At 40.8% G+C, this 24,980-nt stretch overlaps 1 protein-coding gene across 3 annotated transcripts in view; it reads left to right on the top strand.

The window, feature by feature from the left end:
* The window catches only part of LY75 (lymphocyte antigen 75), a 124,008-nt gene that overhangs the window by 41,091 nt on the left and 57,937 nt on the right, over window positions 1–24,980 (top strand). For all 3 annotated transcript variants that reach the window (XM_077830422.1, XM_077830421.1, XM_077830420.1), the window contains 13 exons: window positions 972–1,036; window positions 6,461–6,537; window positions 7,441–7,577; window positions 8,443–8,548; window positions 10,654–10,814; window positions 12,411–12,540; window positions 15,221–15,447; window positions 17,575–17,743; window positions 18,247–18,411; window positions 19,180–19,302; window positions 20,991–21,185; window positions 22,654–22,874; window positions 23,829–24,003. In XM_077830422.1, the coding sequence (XP_077686548.1) occupies window positions 972–1,036; window positions 6,461–6,537; window positions 7,441–7,577; window positions 8,443–8,548; window positions 10,654–10,814; window positions 12,411–12,540; window positions 15,221–15,447; window positions 17,575–17,743; window positions 18,247–18,411; window positions 19,180–19,302; window positions 20,991–21,185; window positions 22,654–22,874; window positions 23,829–24,003 (1,951 nt within the window). The remainder of the gene's footprint in view (window positions 1–971; window positions 1,037–6,460; window positions 6,538–7,440; window positions 7,578–8,442; window positions 8,549–10,653; window positions 10,815–12,410; window positions 12,541–15,220; window positions 15,448–17,574; window positions 17,744–18,246; window positions 18,412–19,179; window positions 19,303–20,990; window positions 21,186–22,653; window positions 22,875–23,828; window positions 24,004–24,980) is intronic.

Below are 24,980 nucleotides of genomic sequence, written 5' to 3'. Positions count from 1 at the left end.
CTTGTCAAGGGGATTTTGATGGTCCAAAGAGCACTTTCTATTGGTCCAAAGAGAGCTAGCTCTCACCCTTGTTTCCAGGTGAGAGAAACTGTGTAGATGGGAGGAAAAGATTAAGGGCCGGATCCTCAGGCTCAGTGCACTGCTTTTTTCCCCTCCTTTTCTCTGGGTGTTCTCTGGGTGTCTTAAAACCACCCTTTATTCCTCCCCCTCATCCTGCACTGAATGCTACTTGGCTGGGCCAGAAGATCCATCCCAAAATGAAGTACGTAAGGCAGTAAGATTATCTTTGTCAAAAAGGTCAAGAAACTTATCGCACTAAAGACAGCTGCAAATACATAAAATCTGTCCTTATATTACTTTTCTATCTAAGTAATTGCTGTAGTTGCCACAAAGATATTATATGATCTTGAATGGGAGAATAGATGGTACATGCTTTTATGAAGGATAGGATGCACAAGATGTGAAAATGTCATTAATATCCCTATTAAGATGTGACCTACTATGAAAAAAATTGGAGAACCCCTGTGTATTAGCACATGAGAACCCAATGTTGAAACTGACTAACCTGATTTTATGATCCCAACTGAGTGAAATGTAAACATTCAAAATATAATAAGCAGTGGGAAAATATATTTGAATGTAGTATTGGTTTTAATAATAAAGAACTATTAGAAATAGATTTGAGATATTAAAATATCTGACCTGATAATGCCCCCTTTATGAACTAGAATTTGAGAATTCCCAGGGCATAGTCTATAGCCAAGACCAAGAAGTTAGTCACTTGAATTTTTGAATCATTTACAAGAATATTACTTGTAAGTTCCAGTCCTGCTTCTGTTAAACCATTTACATCAAAAGGAATTTTGCCATGAGGGTGGATGAAGGCCACTGGTCTATCTTGGGATATTACATTATACATGGTGGTAAAATCTAGTTGTTTATATTTTTTGTTTGTTTTTTTATTTTTGCAGTTGTCAGGTGCAGAACAGAAGTGGTGGCTGAAATCCATGGATCATGGAACGAACCATCATTCACCGTATGTACTCTATTTGCAGGCAACATTATTATAAACTTTTGTTGACATTTCTTGTATGGGGAAAAATTTAGTGAAATAAGTGATTTTTTTAAATGACTATTGAATGATCCCAAGTTGTTAACAAAGCTCACTTCTGACAGGTCATCTACGAAAAGCATAAATAATTCTTTGAAAGACCTTGTTAACAAAACCACATTATCTGATAATTGTGACTCTTTTTTCCTTTCTCTTGTCTTCCCCCTTTTTTTATCTACACGTGGCCTGCACTTTTCCTTGCCAGGTCAAATTTAAAGTCTGGAGCACCGACGGAGTTTTTATTTCTTTTGGTAAAGAATTTAGGATACTGGGGATCTTGAGTATAATAAATAATCAACAGAATATATGTGTAGACTTAATACTTGAACTAAGGACTTAGCAGCTAATTCAAGCAGGAATATTGTCAGAGTGCTGTTCCCGCTACAAAGGTTAGCAACATCTCTAACACCTAAATCAGTAATAATAACACTTAGCTCTTATATGAGGCTTCATATATGAGGATCCAAGAAGTCCCTAACAGCAGAACAGACGGAGAATAACTGCACAATGGAGGTGAAACTATTGTGTAATGTTACAACTACTGCGAAGGTGGATGAAGGCTGCAGCAAACAGAGGATCTCCAATCGTCACGGTGCCCATGCCATTGGTTTCAAGTTCTCTTTCTGTCAAGGATAGTGTGGTGACTGTTGTGCACCAGTGTCCCCACTTTAAAAGAAGTCCCGCACAGGCATCTTCCAGTTTCTGGGAAAAAATAACATTTGCACAAGTCAAAAGTCTGGTGGCGATCGGCAAGTGGTGACGGGAACAGGACAGTGAAATCAGGAAATTCCTGGTTACAGACTGACACACAGGCGGTGGGTGTGTGATACAGTTTTCTTGCTTGCTTGAGGATTGAGGCGGGTCAAATATCTTGGCAGCTGCATTCACGACTGAGCAATCCTTTTTAGGATCCACTCTGCTCACCCCACTTGGGTAGGGGGTTAGAAAAGGTACCCTAAAAATAGTCTTGCCTCTGTTTTTCCTTGCTGGATAGCTGCATCCATCAGGATCACCACCCCAGCGGTCAAAAATGTAAGAAACTCTTCAACTTGGGGATTTGGAACGTACATACCCTGATGGACAACTCAAACAGCAACCGACCAGAGCAAAGTAGAACCATTATTGCTCATTAATTGAGTCAGTTTGACATCGATATTGCTGCTTTGTCCAAAACTAGAAGAGCTGATGAAGGACAGGTGAGGGAGGAGAAAGGAGGATACACCTATTTCTGGAAAGGGAAATCTATAGATGAACCCTAATTGCCTGGAGTGGGCTTTGCTATAAAGAATAAGCTCGTAAGGTGCCTCTCTGAGGTACCTGTTGGCATCAAACTGTTGGCATCAATGAGTGGTTTATGACACTCCGATTGAGGCTTGCAAAAAATCAACAGGCAACTATTTTGAGTGCCTATGCACCAACACTAGATGCTGATGAGAATGTAAAGGAAGGTTTTTATTCTCAGTTGGAAACCATTTTATCAGAGACCCCTACAGAAGACAAGATCATACTTCTGGGGGATTTCAATGCATGTGTGGGACGAGACGCAGACCTGTGGAAGGGAACAATCAGGAAAGAAGGAGTTGGCAAAAACAATTCAAATGGAATTCTGCTCCTGACCAAGTGTGCTAAACATGAACTTATTATTATGAACACACTCTTCCGACAAAAGGAAAAGTTCAAAACATCTTGGAGACATCCACAGTGAAAGCATTGGCATGTCCGTGACTACGTTATAGTTCGTGCCCGAGATCATAGTGACGTACTTCTCACAAGAGCAATGACAAGTGCTGATGACTGTTGGACTGATCATCACCTTATTCTATCCACAATGTGGAGGCTGCAAAAGAAACAGGTCAGGCGCAAGTTGAAGATTCAAGATTTGAAGGACCCTATTAGCGTGACCAAGTAGTCTTAGCAGAAAAGCTCCCATCAGCGTTTCCAGAAGAAATTTAGGAACACCGGAGCCATTTGAAAGCAGTAATCATCAATGCCTTCAAGGAAACCATAGGCTACCAAACCAGAAAACATCAGGACTGGTTTGATGAGAATGATGCTGAAATTGAGCAACTCATTAATGAGAAGAGAATGGCTTTTCATGCTTGGCAGAATGACATAAATTGTAATATAAAGAGAGAAGCCCATGCCAAGGCGAAGGCGGAAGTCCAACGTAAAACCAGAGAACTCAAGAACAAATGGTGGACTGAGAAAACGCAAGAACTCCAACATCTCGCGGATATCCACAATAATGTGATTTCTTTAGTGCCACCAAGGCTGTTTATGGGCCAATTTGCCATTGGTATGAATCCTCTTCTCTCTAAGGATGGAACCACACTTCTGAAGGACAATGAAGCCATCAATTCTCGCTGGAAAGAACATTGTGAAGATCTTCTTATCCGTTATTCTATAGTTGCAGATGAAGTCCTTGAGCAAATCCCTCAATGACCATTTAAAGATGAGCTCGGAGACCCTCCTAATTTGTATGAGGTATACAATGCCACCAAGCAGATAAAGAACAACAAGGCAGCAGGTCTAGATGGGATCCCCGCTGAAATCTTTAAAGGCGGTGGACCAGAGCTAATTCGGCAGCTTTACCTGCTTATCCTTAAAATCTGGATAAAGGAGGAGATACCCAGTGAAATGAGGGATGCCCTGATTGTCACCCACTTCAAGAAAGGGGATAAAGCGATTGTGGAAATTATCGTGGTATCTCCCTCCTAGCCGTTGCATGCAAAGTTCTGGCGCAGATCCTTGCAACTTGCCTTCTGCCCGTGTCAGAAGAAATTTTACAGGAGTCACAGAGTGGTTTCCGACCATGCCATGGAACTGTGGATATGATCTTCACAGCACGGCAGCTGCAAGAAAAGTGTCGGGAGCAAAACCAACCACTGTACATGGCTTTTATTGATTTAACTAAAGCCTTTGTTTCAGTGAATCGCCATGCCCTCTGGACTGTACTCTCTAAGGTTGGATGTCCTGATAAATACATCAGTGTCCTAAAATTGCTTCATGATAACATGAAAGCAACTGTTCTGAGCAGCACTGGTCCCAAGAGTGAACCTTTCAAAGTACAAACAGGAGTAAAACAAGGCTGTATCATCTCTCCAACCATGTTTGTGGTTTTTATCACCGTCATTCTTTACCTAGTTGCTGGGAAGTTTACAGCTGGCATTGAAATCACTTACAGAATGGATGGAAAGCTGTTCAGGCTAAGCAAGCTGAAAGCCAAGAGTAAAGATCTACGCAACATCTATTGTGGAACTTCAGTATGCTGATGACAACGCAATCTTTGCCCACTCTGAGAAAGATCTTCAAACTTTCTTGAATGTGTTTGTCAGTGCTTATGCATGTCTTGGTCTCACTCTTAATATCAAGAAGACTAAAGTGCTCTATCAGCCCTCTCCAAATGAGGTATTACGTGCCCCATCTGTCAAAATCAATGGAGTGGCACTGGAGAATGTCGATCATTTCCTCTATCTTGGTATTTTCCACTGAATGCATCTGATGAAGTGAGCTGTAGCTCATGAAGGCTTATGCTCAAATAAATTGGTTAGTCTCTAAGGTGCCACAAGTCCTCCTTTTCTTTCTACCTTGTAAGTAATATTTCATCCAAGGCAGATATTGATGCAGAAATTCAACATCGCCGGAGCTGAGCCAGTGTAGCTTTTCCTTGTTTAGGGCACACGGTTTTTGAAGATCACGACATTCAAACAGACACCAAGCTCCTTGTTTATCAAGCCGTTATTCTCCCAACACTATTGTATGGGTCCAAAACTTGGACAACCTATAGAGGCTTCACATCTTCAAAGTGCTTTGCAGACATTGTCCCCAAAGACTTCTGCACAGGCATAAGTCTTTGAATGGCCATGGACTTAATATGTTAGTGGTATCATTAGAAGCCCTGAATGCTTGAACCCTGGTTCTAACAGTTAACACTTTCCGGTTCCTATTTCAGATGTTTTTATTTGTGATTTTTAAGCCTGCCCATGTAGCCCATTAATGACTTGAGTGCTGAAACAGGATTGGAGGTTTTTACATTATTTTACTCTTCCATTTAAGAAAACAACAAAACCAAAAACATTCATCTTGTAAGTTAAAAACCAGGAACAAAATATTTACATATAGAGCATATGAAATTGGATAAGTCATACTTTGTCCTCGTCTCTGCTTTCTGCCATGGCCAGCCACAGGAAGATAACCCTAGGTTAGGGGATCCTTTGATGTTGTAAAACCAGGATAAGGCTCCTACACCACCACTCCTCCCTGTGGCTGGCTTGAGAGTTCCCCGGGCTTCTTTGTGCCTTTGGGATCACTGGTCCTTGGTGCCATTGGCAGGCAGTGTAATTTAGAGCAGCCTTCAGGCTGCTTCTAGTTTATGGCATAGCCTGGCACAGGGTTGATCCAGGATCAGGGAAATGCAGAGCTGTCTTACAGCAACCTTTTTACAATTCTCCTGAGTTGCATTGTGTGCTCATCAGCTGCAGCTAAAGAACAGGGCCTTCCTGTCCAAGAAAATCTTAGGATGTATAAGTAGCAAAATGCTACATTTAAAAAAGAATACTTTTAGAACAGAAGAATGTAGAATCTATAGTTTGTTATCCTCGCGGTGCATGATAATGTAGGAGGGGTTGCAGTAGGGACAGACAGTTAGACAGGTTTCAGAGTAACAGCTGTGTTAGTCTGTATTCGCAAAAAGAAAAGGAGGACTTGTGGCACCTTAGAGACTAACCAATTTATTTGAGCATAAGCTTTCATGAGCTACTGCTCACTTCATCGGATGCATACTGTGGAAAATACAGAAGATGTTTTTATACACACAAACCATGAAAAAATGGGTGTTTATCACTACAAAAGGTTTTCTCTCCCCCCACCCCACTCTCCTGCTGGTAATAGCTTATCTAAAGTGATCACTCTCCTTACAATGTGTATGATAATCAAGGTGGGCCATTTCCAGCACAAATCCAGGTTTTCTCCCCCCCCCCCCCCAACAAACCCACTGTCCTGTTGGCAACAGCTTATCTAAAGAAACAGTTAGTTCCTCAGTGTACAGCCTGAGTAGGCAGGCAAAGCTCCTGTTGTTTACCTTCTCTGCAGGGTTGATTTGGTCAGTAGATCCATGACTACACTAATCACTACAGATCTGCTGACCCTACCGCCCACTTTCCCCTACACTAGCCCTCTCCCTAAACCTCCTGCACATTAGGGCACAGGCAACCCCTTTATAAGTGTAAGCCCTTGCCATTTTCTCTCTTCCAAGCAGCAGAGGCATGCTAGTTCTGCTGCCATGCCCAGGATTTTCCCCTAAAAGAGCATCTTTTTGTCAGGGATTGACTCTGAAATGTTTGTATCTAGTTTACAGTTTTTTCCACGTTTCCCTGATCGATTCTGGAGGGATTGTTGGTATATTTCTTCGAGGGGCTGGTATAGAGGTAAGGTTGTTCCTTTATTATAAAAAATATTAGCTCTGTCCAGAATGCAATATTGAATACAAGATCCAGAAGCAAATTACTTTTTCATCATGATCTAGATTGTTTTGGGGCATTTCATTTCTTCCAAGTGGCTGAGTCTGGGGGCAGCATGTCTTGAGGACATGAGGCAGGCCTGAGACAAATGGGGGTAACAAAATTGCCATGCCATGCACTTCTGATGTGAATCTGACTAATGGTTGGACAGAAACAGGTGAATAAAATAACTGATGTGCTGATTAAACTGTATTTGAAATTTTAATTTTTTTATTCTCAGCTTCACCCTATACCTGGAACAGCTTATGAACCCTTGTCAACCAATAGTCGTCCCTCTCCATCTTTCTATCCACCCTAATGCTCATTTCTTCCACAAATCCTTTATATGCTGGTCTCCTTACCAATGTTAGCCTGTTTTGGTCTCTGTTAGATGGTAAATTCTCCTCAACAGGGACCTTGTCCACTTATTTTTGAAGTTATGGTATTATGGGCTTGACCCAATGCCCATTGAAGTCAAGCATTACATCAAGCCCTGTGGGACAGATTCTGATATCCACACTTACAGTGAATATGACTTTATTCCACACTTCTCCACTGAAGTCAGTGATACCACTTGTAGAGTAAGGTGATACTTAAAGTGAGTAAGGTTATCAAATCTGGTCCTTTATTATCAATACGATATTTTCTCATACAATCATTTAATTTTTTATGCTTTGTTCTACTGTCATTTTAAAATACTTTACTTTGCATAATTTGCAGCTGTATGTTATAGTTACATAGGACTGTCTCTTCCCACAAGTGTAGGTAGTACCTAGCACATCATAGTCACTACCATAATGCAGATAATGACTTTATTTATATTTCCTACAGACTATTCAATAAACTGCAATCTGAAACTGCCCTTCATATGTGAAAAATCTAATGCATCCTTACTGGAGAAACATGAGCCAGAATATCACCCCCCTAAAGGTGGATGCCCTAAAGAATGGATTCTGTTTCAGAACAAGGTAAAAGGGGAATATAGGACAATCATCATTAGCTGCATTATGTCAACCTAACTTTGTAGCATAGACTAAGCCTCACTTTCAGTCCAGAGTGTTTAAACCAGATCCCTCCTTTGCAGAGGACTCGGTAGCCCTCAGCCCCAACCCCTCTTCTTCTTTCAGGTGTCCCACAGCTCTCCTTCTCAATGTTTGCATCTCTATCAAGTTCCTTCTCCTGGGCTCATGGGTACAAAAGCCCTTGTTCTTGGGATCTGCATTAATTCAGGATAGCTGATGCCTTAAAACCAGGTTCTTTCCCAGCTGCCTCCCCCACTTTGTAGTTCAGCTCTTTTTCTCCCTGGGCTGAGAGAGATTAGCAGATGGCAATCCTTGCCCTCTTGTGAAAGGGGAGGCAGCTATATGCTGTTCTCCTTCTCCAGGCTCCTCCCACTTAGCTGGGAGAGAGGGGAGCCTTGTCCCACCCTGCACTACAAGGCTTCTGGGCCTTTAAAGAAACAGTAGCCTTGGTTTCCCCCAAGCATTAACTACGTCTCTGGGACCATCTTCCTCTCTCTCAACACCTGCCTCTGCCCTTCTGTAGGCCTTCATCTGCTCCAAAAGTCCTAGGAATCTTAAAGGAAAACAGGGTTGACTGACCCTACTATCCTTAAAGGGACAGTCACCCTGTTATAGGCACCTTGCTGAATCAGAGCCTGAATGCATTTATCTATAATTGCATTTCTAATACTTTCTCACAGAAAGCAAGATAAGTGAGGTGTGAGGGTTTTAGGGTCATTGGTTTATGAATTACAACTAAGATACAATAAATCTTAAAGAGAAACTGAACTCCTGCTACATTGCATAAGCTTTTACCATTTTTATTTTGCAGTGTTTTCTAAAGCTAGAACACAGATTTTTAAAATTTAAAGATGCCAATGAAATATGTGAAACTTTTGGAGGCACTCTTCCATCAATCTCAAGCCAAGCTGAACAAGGTATGATGATAAATTCAAGGCTCTTTATACTATGTAGCACTTTAGACCAAAATAATATGTCAAGCACCTTCCCCAGTCTATGCAGCAGAACTGCACAGAATCGTGCAGCAGACTAGGAATTATGTGGCAGTGTTATCTGATTGTAAAATCATTCAGTTACTTTGAGTCTTACTGAAATAATTCCAAAAATTCACAATAAAATAAATACCTATAACTAATGCCTTTAATTATTTGCCGTGTGTCAGAGGAATTCTGTCTGCCACAGAATGGGAAATGCACACACAATGGGCAAACCATGGAAAAAGGAAAAGAACCAGTTCAAAGACCAGTTTCTTTTCCTACCCTTGCATATGAAAGGAATTGGAAATTGTAAAGACTACCAGAGATTTATGACGAGTGGAGGGGCTGTGTCTGAAGCAGTTCCCAAACTTTACTTCATATGTTAAAACCTCATTGAGATGAATGCAGTGAAGAGAAGACATTTGCTGCAAATGGCTCTCTACAGATGTGTCTGACTACCTATCTGTTGAGAGAGACATCTGTTAATACATTTGTATTTGTGTAGTGGGCGGGTAGTTGCCTACAGATATGTCTGAAGAAGTAGCTCACAACAGATCTCCGTATTATATGTAGCATTATTTTTATAGGTAAGTGACCTCCGGCCAACTCAATTCAGTGCAGTGGAATACAGAAAGTAGACCAGGCAGATCACTTCAGTAGTTAACAGTGCGCAGTGGAAGAGCAGTTTTCTGCTCTGTCTCAGCATTGGGTATTGGGATGGACCCACACTGGAACTCAAGTGACTGAGACTGGAGCAATTCAGAACTCTTTTAGCCCTAGAAAAGCCTATTCTGCTTCAAACATTTCTTAACATGATTGTGTAAATGGAAGTTCATTTCAATTGATTAATATTTAGCATAATAAATTAGTCCTGATGACAGATTTCTGCCAGGCAAGTTAGTGCAATGGCAAAGCTGTGGTGGAGAAAGACAGCTCTGCCACAATTTAGGTAACCACCTCTTCCTGCCAGCCTTCCCTCCCTCCCTCATGTACTGTGGCCCTTTCTGTAGCTGGCTATCAGATAGTGACAAATCCTGAGAGGTTTTAACCTTTAATGGGTTTGTCTAGTTTAGGAAAAGAGTTTGGGACTAACCTGGAGCTAGCTAACATATAGCAGGTAGCTAACTCCAAGCTAGTCTCAATCTCTTTCCTAACATATAGCAGGTAGATAGTTCTAAATGTCTTAACTAACATTCAGTGCTTAATTTGTAATGAAAGAGGTGCTGGGGCTCAAGCAATTAGGTGCTGGGGCTCAAGCAATTATTTTACATTCATAACTGACATGGCAAGCCCAGAGGTGTCGGGGCTCTGAACTGCCAAACCTAGAGGTGCTGTGGCTCAGCCCTGGCAAGCCCTGCCACACATTAAGGACCGGTAACCTCACCCAATAGTGGGCGTTGCCATAGAGAACAAAGAGTGGCTGGTTTGGGATTCCTGAGTAGAGCCTTTCTCAGTTGGAACTGATCCTCTCCCTCTATCCTGACTTTCTCTGTTTCTTGGTTGAGTAAGTCAGACACATATTCAGTAAGTGGTTCTGTTTTAGAGGCATGCCCAGTCAGAGAGCGAGGTGTGTGGGAAGCAAGTGAGACTGTCCATGCCCTCAAAGAGGGCATGGAGCCCACTTTTGATGCTTTTGTGGGGAGTCAATAGAAGGTCTTACAGAACAGTAGGGAGGCACCGTCTGAAATTTGGGTAGAGACGCAAGGAGATAGGGTTGATGTCAGGGAGGGAGAGGAGGAGAGAGACAGAAACAAGTTAAACTCATCTCCTGGCCCTCAGTTAGACCTTAGCCTGTTAGAATGCTAATCCTTTCAAATGATTTTTTTAAATAATGTCCTTGTTGGATATGGAAAGGATGGAATGATAAAATTGCAAAACACTTAATACTCTATTAAAATGGCTTATTGCACTTTCAAGGACTACGGTGGGAAATGAAGTAATGTAGATGGGGGTTGTACTATCTTATTTTATGCAAGCTGCTTTTCAAATGTTTACTGTGGTTTTCTAAATCATAGTATGTAAATATTTATTTTTCTGCCCAACAGATTTTTTAACATCCTTGCTTCCTGGTTTGGAAGAAAACATTTGGATTGGTTTGAAGTTTTTTTTCAGCACAAGGGAAAACAAATGGGTAGATGGCAGTAGACTGCTGTACGGTAACTTTCACCCATTGCTGAGAGGAACGCTAAGAAAGATTCCACTTGATGTAAGTTATTTATTTGAATATACAAATCCGGGTGATCTTTTGTCCTATAAAAAGTATAGAATGTTGGTGTTTTGGTAACTGTATCAAAATAACAAAAGAGAAAAAAAAATGTAAAGGACCCAAACCAAGAAATTGTATTCTTAATTGGCAGACATCGTGACCAGTAATGACTGAGCTCTTCATATCTTTATTTGGATGAGATGTTTTGAACACTAATTAATTATTAAGATGCAAAGGGATGTAAAAATTGAAATCTCTTTAGTCTCTGCATATCCAATATGTAGCTGAAGTGCCACGTTCCATAAAAATGTAGGCAGCAGAGGGATGTTACTATATAGTTTTTGGTTCAGTTATGTGCAGAATACATCCATAAACCATTATACATCATTGTTTTTGTCATAAATATAAAGGGAAGGGTAAACCCCTTTAAAATCCCTCCTGGCCAGAGGAAAACTCCTCTCACCTGTAAAGGGTTAAGAAGCTAAAGGTAACCTCGCTGACACCTGACTAAAATGACCAATGAGGAGACAAGATACTTTCAAAAGCTGGGAGGAGGGAGGGAAACAAAGGGTCTCTGTCTGTCTATATGCTGCTTTTGTCCGGGATAGACCAGGAATGGAGTCTTAGAACTTTTAGTAAGTAATCTAGCTAGGTATGTGTTAGATTATGATTTCTTTAAATGGCTGAGAAAAGAATTGTGCTGAATAGAATAACTATTTCTGTCTGTGTATCTTTTTTGTAACTTAAGGTTTTGCCTAGAGGGATTCTCTGTGTTTTGACTCTAATTACCCTGTAAGGTATCTACCATCCTGATTTTACAGAGGGGATTTCTTTACTTCTATTTACTCCTATTTCTATTAAAAGTCTTCTTGTAAGAAAACTGAATGCTTTTTCATTGTTCTCAGATCCAAGGGTTTGGGTCTGTGGTCACCTATGCAAATTGGTGAGGTTTTTTATCCAACATTTCCCAGGAAAGGGGAGGGTGCAAGTGTTGGGAGGATTGTTCATTGTTCTTAAGATCCAAGGGTCTGGGCCTGTAGTCACCTAGGCAAATTGGTGAGGCTTTTTACCAAACCTTGTCCAGGAAGTGGGGTGCAAGGTTTTGGGAAGTATTGGGGGGAAAGACGTTTCCAAACAGCTCTTCCCCAGTAACCAGTATTTCTTTGGTGGTGGTAGCGGCCAATCCAAGGACAAAGGGTGGAATATTTTGTACCTTGGGGAAGTTTTGACCTAAGCTGGTAAAGATAAGCTTAGGAGGTTTTCATGCAGGTCCCCACATCTGTACCTTAGCGTTCAGAGTTGGGGAGGAACCTTGACAGTTTTCCTGGCTGCGCTGTTCATGGAGCAGCATAAGAAACATAATGGAATGCCATTGATTAACAAGAATTTTTAAAGAGTATAGTGGGTCCAGGTAATTTTTTTCACAAACAAACAATCCAGCAACTAGGTAACATTGCAAAATAAACTAGCTGTGTGTTGTTCTACTGCTCTGCACATACTAAGAGAAATATATTCTCCTAACTTGACCTTCATTTGCGCTCTTCACACAAGAATGCGTGTATCATACATGAACTTGATGAGTTTTCTGGTTTTCAGATGTTTGATGAGGAGATAAACAACCAGTGTGGCGTAATGCTCAACAACCCCAAATCTTCATATGTTGGAACATGGAATTTCTTGCCTTGTGCTGAGAAGCATTTTTTGGGTATCTGCCAGAAGCCAGCAGGTAAGGCTGACTGTGCATCTAATGTCCACCTGCCAAGAAGCCCCTTCATGCATGGATATCACCCCTCCTGAGGCACAATCTCCCTCTATACAGCACCTCAAGAAGGGTGTTCCATGGTGGCAGGATCCTTCTGGGGACTGAGCAGGTCCATACTGGATAGCGGTATCCAGTGGTGGGGCCATGAGGACAAATCTCATCCCTCTTACCAGCCCTGAAAAATTTCCCATACCTACATTTTCCACGACACCATCCACAGCATGAAACCCGCTTTAAGAGGTTTTTGGGGAAAGCCCTGGGCAGTGGAGGCCTTGATAGTGAAGTTCCTGTGGAGTCATGCTTCCAGAGAGTGAAGGGGGGGCCCCAGGGCCATGCCAGTAGTTGGCATGGAGTACAGCGCCTCCAAGTGAAAGGCCCTGACCTTTGTATACTTCGGGGATCTACAGGGCTTGGTGATGAACTTCGTTTCATTCAGTGAGGAATGGAGCAATTGACTCCTCTCCCCCAGAACAACGTGGGCGAAATTCTGTGAGGAGAACCATGCAGAGTTTTAATCCCACTTAACCATCTCCTGTGAGTTTTAACACTGAAGGGATGATATGAGGCCTCATCTATACTTGGAATTAGCCTTGATTTCAGCCATTTGTTTAGCTACCTTAGAGCAAACGCCAGGTGTAGACAACGAGAGCTACAATTTGTACTGGTGCAACTTACCCTGGCTTCAAGCAGAGGTCAGCTCCACTGATACAATGTGTGGCTTTCCTGTTTATACTCGGGACTGGGGAGGAATCACTGCTCCAGTGCAGCTATATTGGTGACTGCCCACTGACTACTCAAATCAGGGCAATTACCCAATCTGAACAAAGCCTTAGTTACTGCGTAACTGCCAAGGGCTTAATATGTGGTACACCCATTTTTGGGGTATGTTCTGCTATGTATAAATTATCCTTTTAAATAATTATTTATTAATTCAAAGGAGGGAAGGATAGTGATTCAGTATGAAAAATGTGAAGGGGATTTTTTAAAATTAATTATTAAAAAAAGAAAATTAAGATGAACTGCAAAGGCGCTGAACATTAAAAATGCTTGTAAGACTCCAATAAAAGAGTGCAGCTGCTATTGATAAATATATTTCCCTCCAGAAAAGGAAACATGACATTCAGTGAAAGTTCAGTCATTGCTGCAATATGGTCCCCATTATCCTTGGATTGCTAGCCTCTAAACCCCCTGGCATGCAGGGAAGGAGCGCTCAGTCTGCTCTTGCAGAAACTGCAATTGTGCCTGGCCACAGCTGAGGATGCTGCAGCAGGGGAGATGTTTTCCACTCTGCCGTGGCATCCTTGGCCAAGTACAGTCTGGCCCTATGGTTTTCATGTCACTTGTGTCACAGAAGCAAGGGAGTCAGCAGCTCAGATGCCTTGGCATCTCAGGCACTTAATGATTATCTCAAAATGTTGTGATAATTACGCTTGTAAACATCAGCAATATTCTTTTTTCATCTTTGGGAAATGTACATTTTCCCCCTAACTCTTTACCATTAACCTTTAAGTGTGTGAGGTCTCTGTTGGTCTCACAGTTCTCTTTTGAAGCTCTTTTACATAGAAGCACTTGGCAGTAGTCATGAACTAGTTCAAACATTCTGTTTCTTTCATGTCACCTCTCTAATCCACTGACAGCTGCAAACTGTGCATAAACATAAAATTAATCTTATGGCTCTGCCTTTTGGGAATTGGTCTGTCAGCCTATTCATCAGTCACTTGTTTGCTCTTATTTATACAGACTAATTTTTTCCCTTGACAAGGCTTTGTATTCCTGAGACACCTCTATGTTAGATGCCAATGCACATTTTACAAAATTGTAGGGCCAAATTTAGCTCTGGTATCAGCCCATAAACTTCTTGGAATTATTAGATCCACATGCTCTAATTCCCCATCCATGTGAAGTTTGCATTTTTTATTATTTGCATGCATCACTTAGTTGGATGCAATTAATGCAGCTCATTGTGATAATATTGGATAATTAGAACCCAAACGGTAAATTTCACCAGTTCCAGCACAATACATAAACCAGGTGGCTTTGTGCAAGACACTGAGCACATGCTATGGAGGCAAACTCTATTACCTCTCTGCCTGCTCGTGCAATGTACTGGCTGGAAGAGCTGCCTGTACCAGTATTTACATAAGAATGAATCCGATGGCTCTTTACTTGACTCATCCCTCTCTCCGTCAGACTGTTCAGAGATGCATGGCCCCTGTTGATTGTCACAACATCTGTGCGCAGTTCTGTAGAAGAATACCAGTTTCACATTAATTTCACCCAGAGAGTATAGGTGTTTTTTCCCTAATAACTTGAACTCTTCTGAGTTAAATTGAATGAATATGGAAAGCCACAAAGCCGAGTAGTTCTGTTACTGCCTTTCTACCAAGCTTTTATACAGGGACTTACACATTTACATTTAAAAAGAGCTTTACATTTTTCAACAGATACGCTCTCTGTCCATTCTGATGTAGTAAAATGGTAGTCTACAACAGTCTATGAATTTTTTTTTTAATTTTATTTTTGATGGTTATTCCCAAAAGAAATTTGAATGGGTTTTGCTGCTGCTGTTACAAAAGAAACTGAGAACTAAAATGTTTTGCAGTGTTTATCCCACTTAATGCTTCTATTTCTTGATTATTTACAGGGGCTGCTGACAACCAGACACAGCAAGTCCTTAATGAAACACTGACCTATCAAAATGTCCATTACACAGTAATTCTGGAGAATTTGTCCTGGTATGATGCACTGCGGGAGTGCAAACAGAAAAACATGCAGCTCGTTAGCATCACAGATCAGTACCAACAGGCTTTTCTTACTGTGCAGGCTGCCATTCACAATTACCCACTGTGGATTGGACTCTTCAGCAAAGATGTAAGTTTTATCTCTTCCCCATCCCTCGTAAGAACCATTTTTTAGGGTAGGGTGGAATGGTAAAGGAATGACTGGGGAAACAATGAAACTGAAAATTACTGGGTTATTTTTAAATAGATGTTTCCAGGGGCATCTATTTTCAGTTGCAGAGAACCATCTTGAGGCTAGATGTCTAGTGGGAGGTTAACCAGTCCTGGTGCTCAGGGTTATATACTAGATTTTCAGTTCTCTGAGGTGCACATTCAAGTGTGGAACTCCGATTGATGGACCGATTGAGAGGACACTATGTTCCTCAGGTTTTAAGATGGAAAAAATGTTTTATATTAGCAGCAAACTATATCATTGCATCATCTTTGCCACTCTGTTGTCAGTGGTTCTATAACTGCCACTGTCATTTGAAATTCTGGGGTGGGGTCAAGGAAGGCCAACCAAAATGTTTTTAAAAAGAGAAAACCTGAAAGATAGCAAATGAAATCCAAAAGCAACTGCTAAAAACTGTTTGAAATATATTGGTAACATCTTATCTTAGAACTTGGAATGGATTTTTTCAGGTGGGGTTTGCTTCTTAATAACGGAGAAAAGTCGTGAAAGGGTATTTTAAAAAAAATTATGCTTTTTTACCTTAAAAATGTCAATAGTGTTTCTCTTGTGTTTGTTGGAGGACTTCTTGGAAATTCCCAGTGTGGATTGGGAGCTTTCTCATCCGTTAATTAAAGAGTTTGGGGCATGGGTGTGTGAGTGGGTGTTGAATCTTTAACAAACATCTTTTCTTCCAACCATTTATGGATGTTTGAGTTAAATAGGTATTACCAAAAATAAGCAAAAAACAAAGTTTTAAATAGCCTAAATAAAAAATGTTCTCACGGTCAGGTTTCACTTGCTTGGTATCTATGACATCATAATTCTCCTACTTCTGCAGCTGTCCAAAGAGTTTTCCAGGAATAACAGGAAAGAAAAACCTGGTATTTTTTAATGTATAAAATGTACAGGGAATTTTTGAAGAAAACAAACTTTTCATGTTTTATCTGTACTTCACAAGAAGTGAAAAAGAAGACAACCTCTCTCCCCCCCTTTGTAGGTGACCTTTAAGTGTGGATCAAATGCCTCATCCTGTTATATATGGCACTAAAGCTCTGAAACATATAGAAGGGTACTGGCTACACCCAGCAGCTCATGCCTGCAGACAATGAGACAGTACCAGGAGAGCTTGCAATTGTAGTACTGAACACACCAGGAAGATATATTCAGCTAAAAAAAACCAAAAAGAAGAAAAAAAAAAGATTATCACAGCTGGTATCAGTCCCTAATATGAGTGGTCTTAAATACAGAAGAAAACTTTTAAATATAACTTTCCTAAAGCATAGATCCTCTTACTTTTCTTGTGTTTTAATATGATTAATTATTATTATATTTTATTATTATTTATTGTCATCTTCATGGCAGGAATATGTCTAATTATAAATTCTAAAAAGTACTTAATATTAAACATTAATATGTTACATTTGCTCTAACATGGGGAAACAACAAGACTGACTCTTAGAAATCGCTTCCAATTTCCATGCTCAAATAATTGTGCCCATAGTTAATTGCAGGTTCAAATTATACCATTTATCTACCTGGCTTTGCCTACAAATCAAGCATAATAGTTAGACATCTAAGTACTGCACTGTTGTTGTGGCCGTGTTGGTCCCAGGATATTAGAGAGATGAGGTGGGTGCGGTAATATTTTTTTAGTGGACCAACTTCTGTTGGTGAGAGAGACAAACTTTCAAGCTACACAGAGTAGTTATTCAGGTAACCTCTGTGTAAGGTTGAAAGCTCGTCTCTCTCACCAACAAAAGTTGGTCCAATAAAAGATATTACCTCACCCAACTTGTCTCTCTAACATATAAGTATTGTCATTTGCCATTCACAATAGTCGATGTAGTTTTTTTCCGCAGCAAAACTGAATGTGACAGACTTCATTTATTATTTTAACAAGAGACCAAATCCCAAGAGCTGCTGAGCACCTGCAATTCTTGCTAAACACAGGACTTCACCCAGTAGAAATATAGTATCATGTCATTTGATGCACCTAGACACTTTTTTAAGTGTGTAAGCTCTCATCTTTTATTGGTATGATGCTAGGATGGAAAACATTATGGCTGGGCAGATGGAAAGCGCATTGATTTTAGTCGCTGGTCTGAAGAAGACGAAGAAACAAGTGATGAATGTGTGTTTTTGGATATTGATGGATTCTGGAAAACTTCTGAATGTTCCTCTGAAAATCCAGGTGCTATTTGCTACTTGCCAACAAGTATGTATTCTGAGAAAATACATTCTCATTATTTAAAAAAAAAACAGCTTTCATAAGTAATATACATAGTAAAACTCAGTAACAAAGATGGTTTATAATTATTTTAAAATAAAAATGTTCCATTTATATACACTAAACTTAGACTACTTCCTAGAACAGGCTTGTTTAGTTGTTTGTGTACCAAAAAACCCCCTAGTGCCTTGGAAATGGGCCATCTAACACCTGAGCAAGTTACCCAAGCACTGTGTAATTATTTAGTAACATTCAGGATTGCTGTGTTGACCCAGATTGTGCCCTCCAGATCCGCCCACTGAGGACACCCTCTGCACATGGATCTCCCTCACCTCCATGTGGAAGGAGGACTTAGCCATCTCCCCAGCACCATCTGCACCCCCTCTGGACCCTGTGGAGGCCTCTTCATACAGTCTGGACTCCATGCTGGAGTCCATGCTGTCTTATATTAAAATTGTGCATGACCTAAGAGAGTTTTCTTTTTCTTTCAGATGAGACTGAGAAAGAACAAGTTGTTGAACATATTAAATGTCCACGTAAGTTTAAAAATACACCATGGATATCATTTCAAAATAGTTGTTACATTTTCATGATAACAAAAGATAGATGGCAAGAAATGAAATCACAAGAAGCCCACCATTTATGCAAGAAAATAAGTAAGTACTTCTTTTAATTACTGGATTTTAAATTGGCAGTCTCTTTTAAGCTGCTTGTACAGAAACTGAAAAACTAGGGAGGTGAAGCCTATGAGGAGTTTGAAAGATAGCAAATATTGTTGTCTATTTTTTAAAATCGGAGGGGCCAATTTTTAATGCATAAAGAGTATCCTACACAGCAAAGAAAAGCCCGTGGCTGGCCCATGCCAGCTGACTCGGGCTCACAGAGCTCGAGCTGTGGGGCTGTTTCATTGCTGTGTAGGATACTCTTTATGCATTAAAAATTGGCTGGAGCCTGAGCTCTGGGACCCTCCCTCCCCACAAAGTCCTAGGGATTGGCCCCAGCCCAAGCCCAAGCCCAAAAGTCTACACAGCAGTGAAACAGCCTCACAGCCTGAGCCCCACAAGCCTGAGTCATCTGGCATGGGCCAGCAATGGATTTTTCTTTACTGTATAGAAATATCCAAAAAAGGTACTTGTTTTTAAGTGTATGAAGTGCTCCTGAAAAGCATAGCTGACAGTGCTAGAAGCTGAAATCCTCCACTTATCTACAAAATACTCACAGAACAGGTAGTGTTGACATTGCCTTTTGAAAAACAGTAATTTTTCCTAATTTTTTTTTGGCTGATGTGTTGTCTGTCCTTTTAGAGTGTGTGTGTGTGTGTGTGTGTTAATTATTAAACATTGGCGATCAAAACTTAATTTGTTTTGTAAATGATAGATAAACTTGTAATAAACTAATTATTATTTTAAAAATTGTTTCAACAGATCTAGATGCATTTGTCTTGAATATTAGAGATGAGGAAGAAAATAACTTTGTTGTTGAGCAGCTACGTTCTTTCAGTGGCCTAGCTAGATGGGTATGGCTGGGCATAATTTATGATGACAGCGGTAAGATTTTTTTCTTAATAAAATTTGCTAACCTCCTATCATTAAACTGATACATTTCTTACATACTTGGATAGAGCAATCCAAGACACCATAAAAATAAATATATACTAATGCTTACAACTGCCTTATATTTTCATTTATGTTTTTAGAGGAAAATAACTGGACATCTTTTATCTGTTCTAGTGATATTTAGATCCTACACAGTCTGCTTAATCCAGGTTATTGATTTTACCAAAAGGCAGGATTTAAAAAGAGCACAATGATATGTGGTAACATTTTTAGCAATATACATAGGCCTGATTTACAGAGGTTCTGAGCACCCACAACTCCCACTGAAGTGAGTGACAGTTTGGGTGCTCACTATCTTGGAATTTCAAGCCCAGACTGAGTAGCAAACTACTAAAGCTCCTATAGCTGCATCTTGTGACAACTCTGCATTCTCTATTATGTGCAGTAAGTTTTCTGAGTAGCAGCCGTGTTAGTCCGTATCTGCAAAAAGAAAAGGAGGACTTGTGGCACCTTAGAGACTAACAAATTTATTTGAGCATAAGCTTTTGTGAGCTACAGCTCACTTCATCAGATGCATAGGTCGTCCTTTTCTTTTAGTAAGTTTTCTGCAATTATTCTGTTAGAATAATAGTGCTTTTCATCTTCAAAGCATTTTACAAAGATGAATGAATAAATCTCAGTGATGTAGATCAGTAATTTTTTCATGATCCCCAATAATCCATGTACTCTGCTTCATTCTAGATGTAGATTCTGAGGCAGGGTGTCTGAATTCTGTTGCAATCTGTAGTCCTTGGAGAGGTGGAGCAGGAGGTAGTTTTGGATTGTGGGACAAGTGCTGTAATTGGACTCTTCTATTTAAACAATAAACTGTAGAGTAGTTAGCAGAATTGGAACTTAAGGGGTTCCATGCAGGTGCAAAGATCTGATTTTAGTGTTGGAGCCTTAAATTTTCATCTTTAGGTTTCAAATACTGAACTCGTGATGAATGGGGTAGTTCACACTTCTCAGAGCTATTATTTCAGACTGTCTGCAGACTCAGAAATACAACACTGCATCAATTACACTCAGTTCTTATTTTAAAAGTAATCTTCATGGGCAGGAAACATCATTTTTAAAAAAAAGAGAGAAGAAATCTTAGATTCCAGAGCACCTTATTGCAGAGGGATGGATTTTCTAGCAAATTGCATGGCTAAGGAATTGCAGAACACACAGGGTCATGGCAATCTCCATTTTACAAAATGTGAAAACAAGGCAGAGACATGAGTCACATTAAGCTACAGCGGAAGTATGCATCATAGCCAGGATAAAATTCAGGAGTTCCTGATTCCTAGTTATAGCTATTATCCACCAGACCACTCTTCTTCAGAAAATAGTACTGGGTTACTTGCAAGGCACCTGTTGTTTATTTGGTTTGGTTTTTGTAATCTGAATTTTCACAGTTCTAATTTGGGTAATCTCCAAAGAACATTTTCTCTTGACACTTAGAATTTTGGTCAGGGCTTAGAGGAAACTCTAGCAACTTCAAAAAACAGGTAATAACAGGCCTTCTGATCTAAAGTGAGTGTTTTATTATTCTGGTCAGGAGCACACCATCTTCAGTTGTAGATTAATTTCACATTTCTTAAAAAATCTGTTTTTGCTCAAGGCAAAATATAGAAATGTTTTTATATTTTCCACAGATAATTCCCTAAAATGGTATGATGAAACTTTTGTGTCTTACAATAACTGGAGACAGGGAAGACCTAATGTAAAGAAGAATCAGTTTTTTGCTGGAGTGAACTTTGATGGGTTTTGGGATATTTACAACCGTACGCAAAGTTGGCAAGCTCTTGAATTTAATCAACACAGTATTCTTGCCTGTAAAATTGAAATGGGTAAGTAATATCCAGAAACAATTACACCCAAAGTTTTGGGGGCTGGCGAGGTAAAGTTAATGTTAAGGCCTAGTCCTGCAAGTCTTCCATGAACAGGACTCCCAATGAAGACCCTGCATTTGCTCCCATTGAATTCATTGGCAAAACTCTCATGGATTTCAATTTGCAGGATGAAGCTCTCTATCAGTATTCTAGTACTCTGCTCAGGATGGATGTTGGCTGTGTGCCTCCATCTTTTTCTCCTATCATTCAATATAAAAAAAGATAATATGTATCCCATAAGTAATTTGTACTGAACACTTCAGTGCTTGAATTGAGTTGTTATAGACCACGGGTCAGCAACCTATGGCATGCGTGCCAAAGTTGGCACGCAAGCCGATTTTTAATGGCACGCTGTGGCCTGCTGGGTCCCGGCCACCGGCCCTGCTCAGCCCTGACTCCAGCCCCCCCCCCACACCCCATGCCCTGACTCCTGCACCCCCCTCACATACCCCCAGCCCTCTGCCCTGACTCCTGCACCCTCCTCACACACTCCCAGCCCCCTGCCCTGACTCTGCACCCCCCACATTCGCACCCCCACCCTGTGCACCAAACGGGAGTTCCTGCACAGACACCCCACATTCCCACCTGCATCCCTCGCACCAAATGGGAGCAGCCCAGGTAAACACTCCACACCCAAACCTCCTGCCCCAACCCTGCGTCCCCTCCCTCATTCTATTTCCTGGCCAGACCCTACACCCCTACCCCCAGCCTGCTCCTTCACCCCCAGCCCTGTGCTCAGTGTACTTCCACCCTCAGCTCAGTGCAGAGAGAGAGGAAGAGAATGGGCTAGAACCAGGGAGAAGGTAGGTACCCACTCGATGTAGGCAGGGCCGGGATCCCAGACCGGCAGCGGGCTGAGCGGGTCCAGCAGCCGGGACCCTGGCTGGCAGGAGCCGGCGGATGGAACCCCAGACCGGCAGCGGGTTGAGTGGCAGCGGGCTAAGCCGCTCAGCCCACTGCCGGTCTGGGGTCCTGGCCGCAGGCCCCGCTCCGCCTGCTGCCATTCTAGGGTTCTGGCTGCCAGCCCCTTGCCAGCTGGGGTCCCAGCCGCAGGCCCCGCTCAGCCTGCTGCCGGCCTAGCTGAACGGAACTCCAGGCTGGCAGTGGGCTGAGCAGGCCGGCAGTGTAAGATCAGCATTTTAATTTAATTTTAAATGAAGCTTCTTAAACATTTTGAAAACTTTACATACAACAATAGTTTAGTTATGTAGTATATAGACTTATAGAGAGAGACCTTCTAAAAATGTTAAAATGTATTACTGGCACGTGAAACCTTAAATTAAAGTGATTAAATGAAGACTCGGCACACCACTTCTGAAAGGTTGCTGACCCCTCTTATAGACTGATAGATTTTAATATCTGCCACATATTTCTGATAACATGAATGAAGCGTATAGAATTAACTGTGATCTTAATCTTGAAATAGGGCCCAGAGAGAACAAGCCTCCATTGCCTGAGTATATATTACATGGAAATAGCACATACAGGATCCTTCAGAAAAAAATAACCTGGTATGAAGCATTAAGAGAATGCAAACAGAATGGAAGTGATTTAGTCAGCATACACAGTGAATCCCATCAGGTGTTTTTGGACAATATTGTAAAGCGTGATGGATATCCACTGTGGATTGGGCTATCAAGCCTTGATGTAAGTTTCTACTGTCATGACCATTGTTTCTTTTTCTGCAGTAATTTTCTGCAGTTGATTTCCAAAATCTTTGTGATCTTTCCAAGCTCTTTTAGAGGCTTGAATTTCATGCTAGAAGATTATTTGCTTTCTTTTTCCCCTACCACTAAGAATATATGTTAACTTTTCCTACACTTAGATATTAGGGGATTAGAAATGTATTTTAGAATGAGTGTCTGATTTCATACTTACATGATGGGCTAAATTCACCCCAATAGCACAGGGAAGTGCACCGTGCAGCCTCTCTGCTCCACCTTGCCCACTGTGCCACCATCCTTCCTCAGGATTTTCAAAGGGGAGAGTAACTTTAAGCTCCCCTTGGGGCCCACCAGCAAATAGTGCTCAGGGGAAACATCAATTCAGGGCATATGTCCACCACCCTACCCATCTTTTGAGCTGCACTAATCCCTTCACCGGCCATGGTAGACTTTCCACTGCCATGGTTTCCACCAGCCTACACTTCCAAGTGAATCTAGCATAGTAGCTTTCATCACAAACTGATAAACAAACTTTACATAGTGCTCCCACCCCTGTGGTTTAACAGCTCACAACATGACTAAGCAATAGATTTGTTAGGACAGGAATTGTCAGCTCTTGAATAATGCCTTATGTAATTGAAACCATAGGGGGAAAATTAGGGAGGCATAATGTTACCAGGTTGGGATTTGGCCTGGCCATAACCCTGTACTTAGAGTACCACAGACTCCTCAGTGATCACAGGTGGCCAGGGCCTCAGTTTTAAGTATTACCTGGAAGACACAACATGCTAACCATGTAGGGCATTGGTTCAGTACTGACTTGGAGGAAATGGGTCTTCGACTCTTTAGTGCATCACTCTCTGTACGTTATCTGTGTTTATATTTGATTAATTAAGGCCTGAATGCAGTGGTATAAAAATTATTATTCTTCAATCAGGGAAGTGAATCTAATTTAGAATGGTCTGATGGAAGTGAATTTGACTACCGTCCCTGGGAACTGGAAAACTCTAAATCTACTGGGAACTGCATTTTTCTGGATACTAAAGGATTTTGGAAACGTGCAAGGTGCACAAATGTTATTGAGGGTGCCATTTGCTATACTTCTTCAGACAGTAAGCCTGATTTCCTTTTTTCCTGTAATTTAACACATACTCTATTTTACATGCTGTATTATGAACAGAAAATGAAGAGTGAAAGAAATGTGATTTAGACTAAACGAAACATTTTGTTCTTTAAGACTGATTGTTTAGAAGGAGTAGCAAACTACCGGTTAGTATATCTTGTAAGCTTTGTGGCACCATACTTTGGTATTTGATAACAGTGGTGGCCAGCTACCTAAACAGGCATTAAAAATAGATACTGCTTGTTAAACAGCCTAATGTGAGAGGGTTTCTTTATGCCAAAAATGTTTTCACTGCAGAGTTTTGTTGGCTCAGCTTCCATGAAATACTGACTCTGTCAAAGTCATGTGTTGTCACTGGATTTCTGTTTTAAGATTTTGATAACTGCTCAGGACATTTCTTTCCCATGCCCATCAATGGAGTGAAACTTTGAACTGAGCTGAGCAGGGTGTACGTTGACTAACACATTACTGAAAGGCTTTTGGAGGGCAGTGTTGAATAGTAATTAAAACAGGAGACTTGCAGTCAATACTCCTGAGTTTTATTCTCAACTATGCCAAGATTTGCTTTGGGGCTTGGGCAAATCACAACCTTTCTGTGCCTTAGTTTCTCCACTAGTAAAATGGGAAATATTTACCCTCCCTTTATAAAGCAATAAAGCACTTTGAGATCCTTGTGTGAAAGGTGCTATGAAAATTACGATATTAACTTATGAATCTTATTTTGAGTAGTGGGAACATGAGACTGTCACCATCTGTCTCTGTTACATACTCCCTCATCTTAGACAATTATCTTGGCAAAATCTGATAAATAAAACTGGTGACCTCAGATTACCTTAGTTTCTTCAAATTAGAGGGATCACTTTCAACATGACCCAATGTTTCATGGAAGAAATTAATATAAATATAAATTAATATAATTTTTATAAATTGTTAGACTGATAATCTCTTTGTGACCTATGGTATAAA

The sequence above is a fragment of the Eretmochelys imbricata genome, chromosome 11 (genome assembly GCF_965152235.1).
Source record: "Eretmochelys imbricata isolate rEreImb1 chromosome 11, rEreImb1.hap1, whole genome shotgun sequence".
Taxonomy (NCBI): domain Eukaryota; kingdom Metazoa; phylum Chordata; order Testudines; family Cheloniidae; genus Eretmochelys; species Eretmochelys imbricata.
This window is presented reverse-complemented; position numbering and strand designations above follow the sequence as displayed.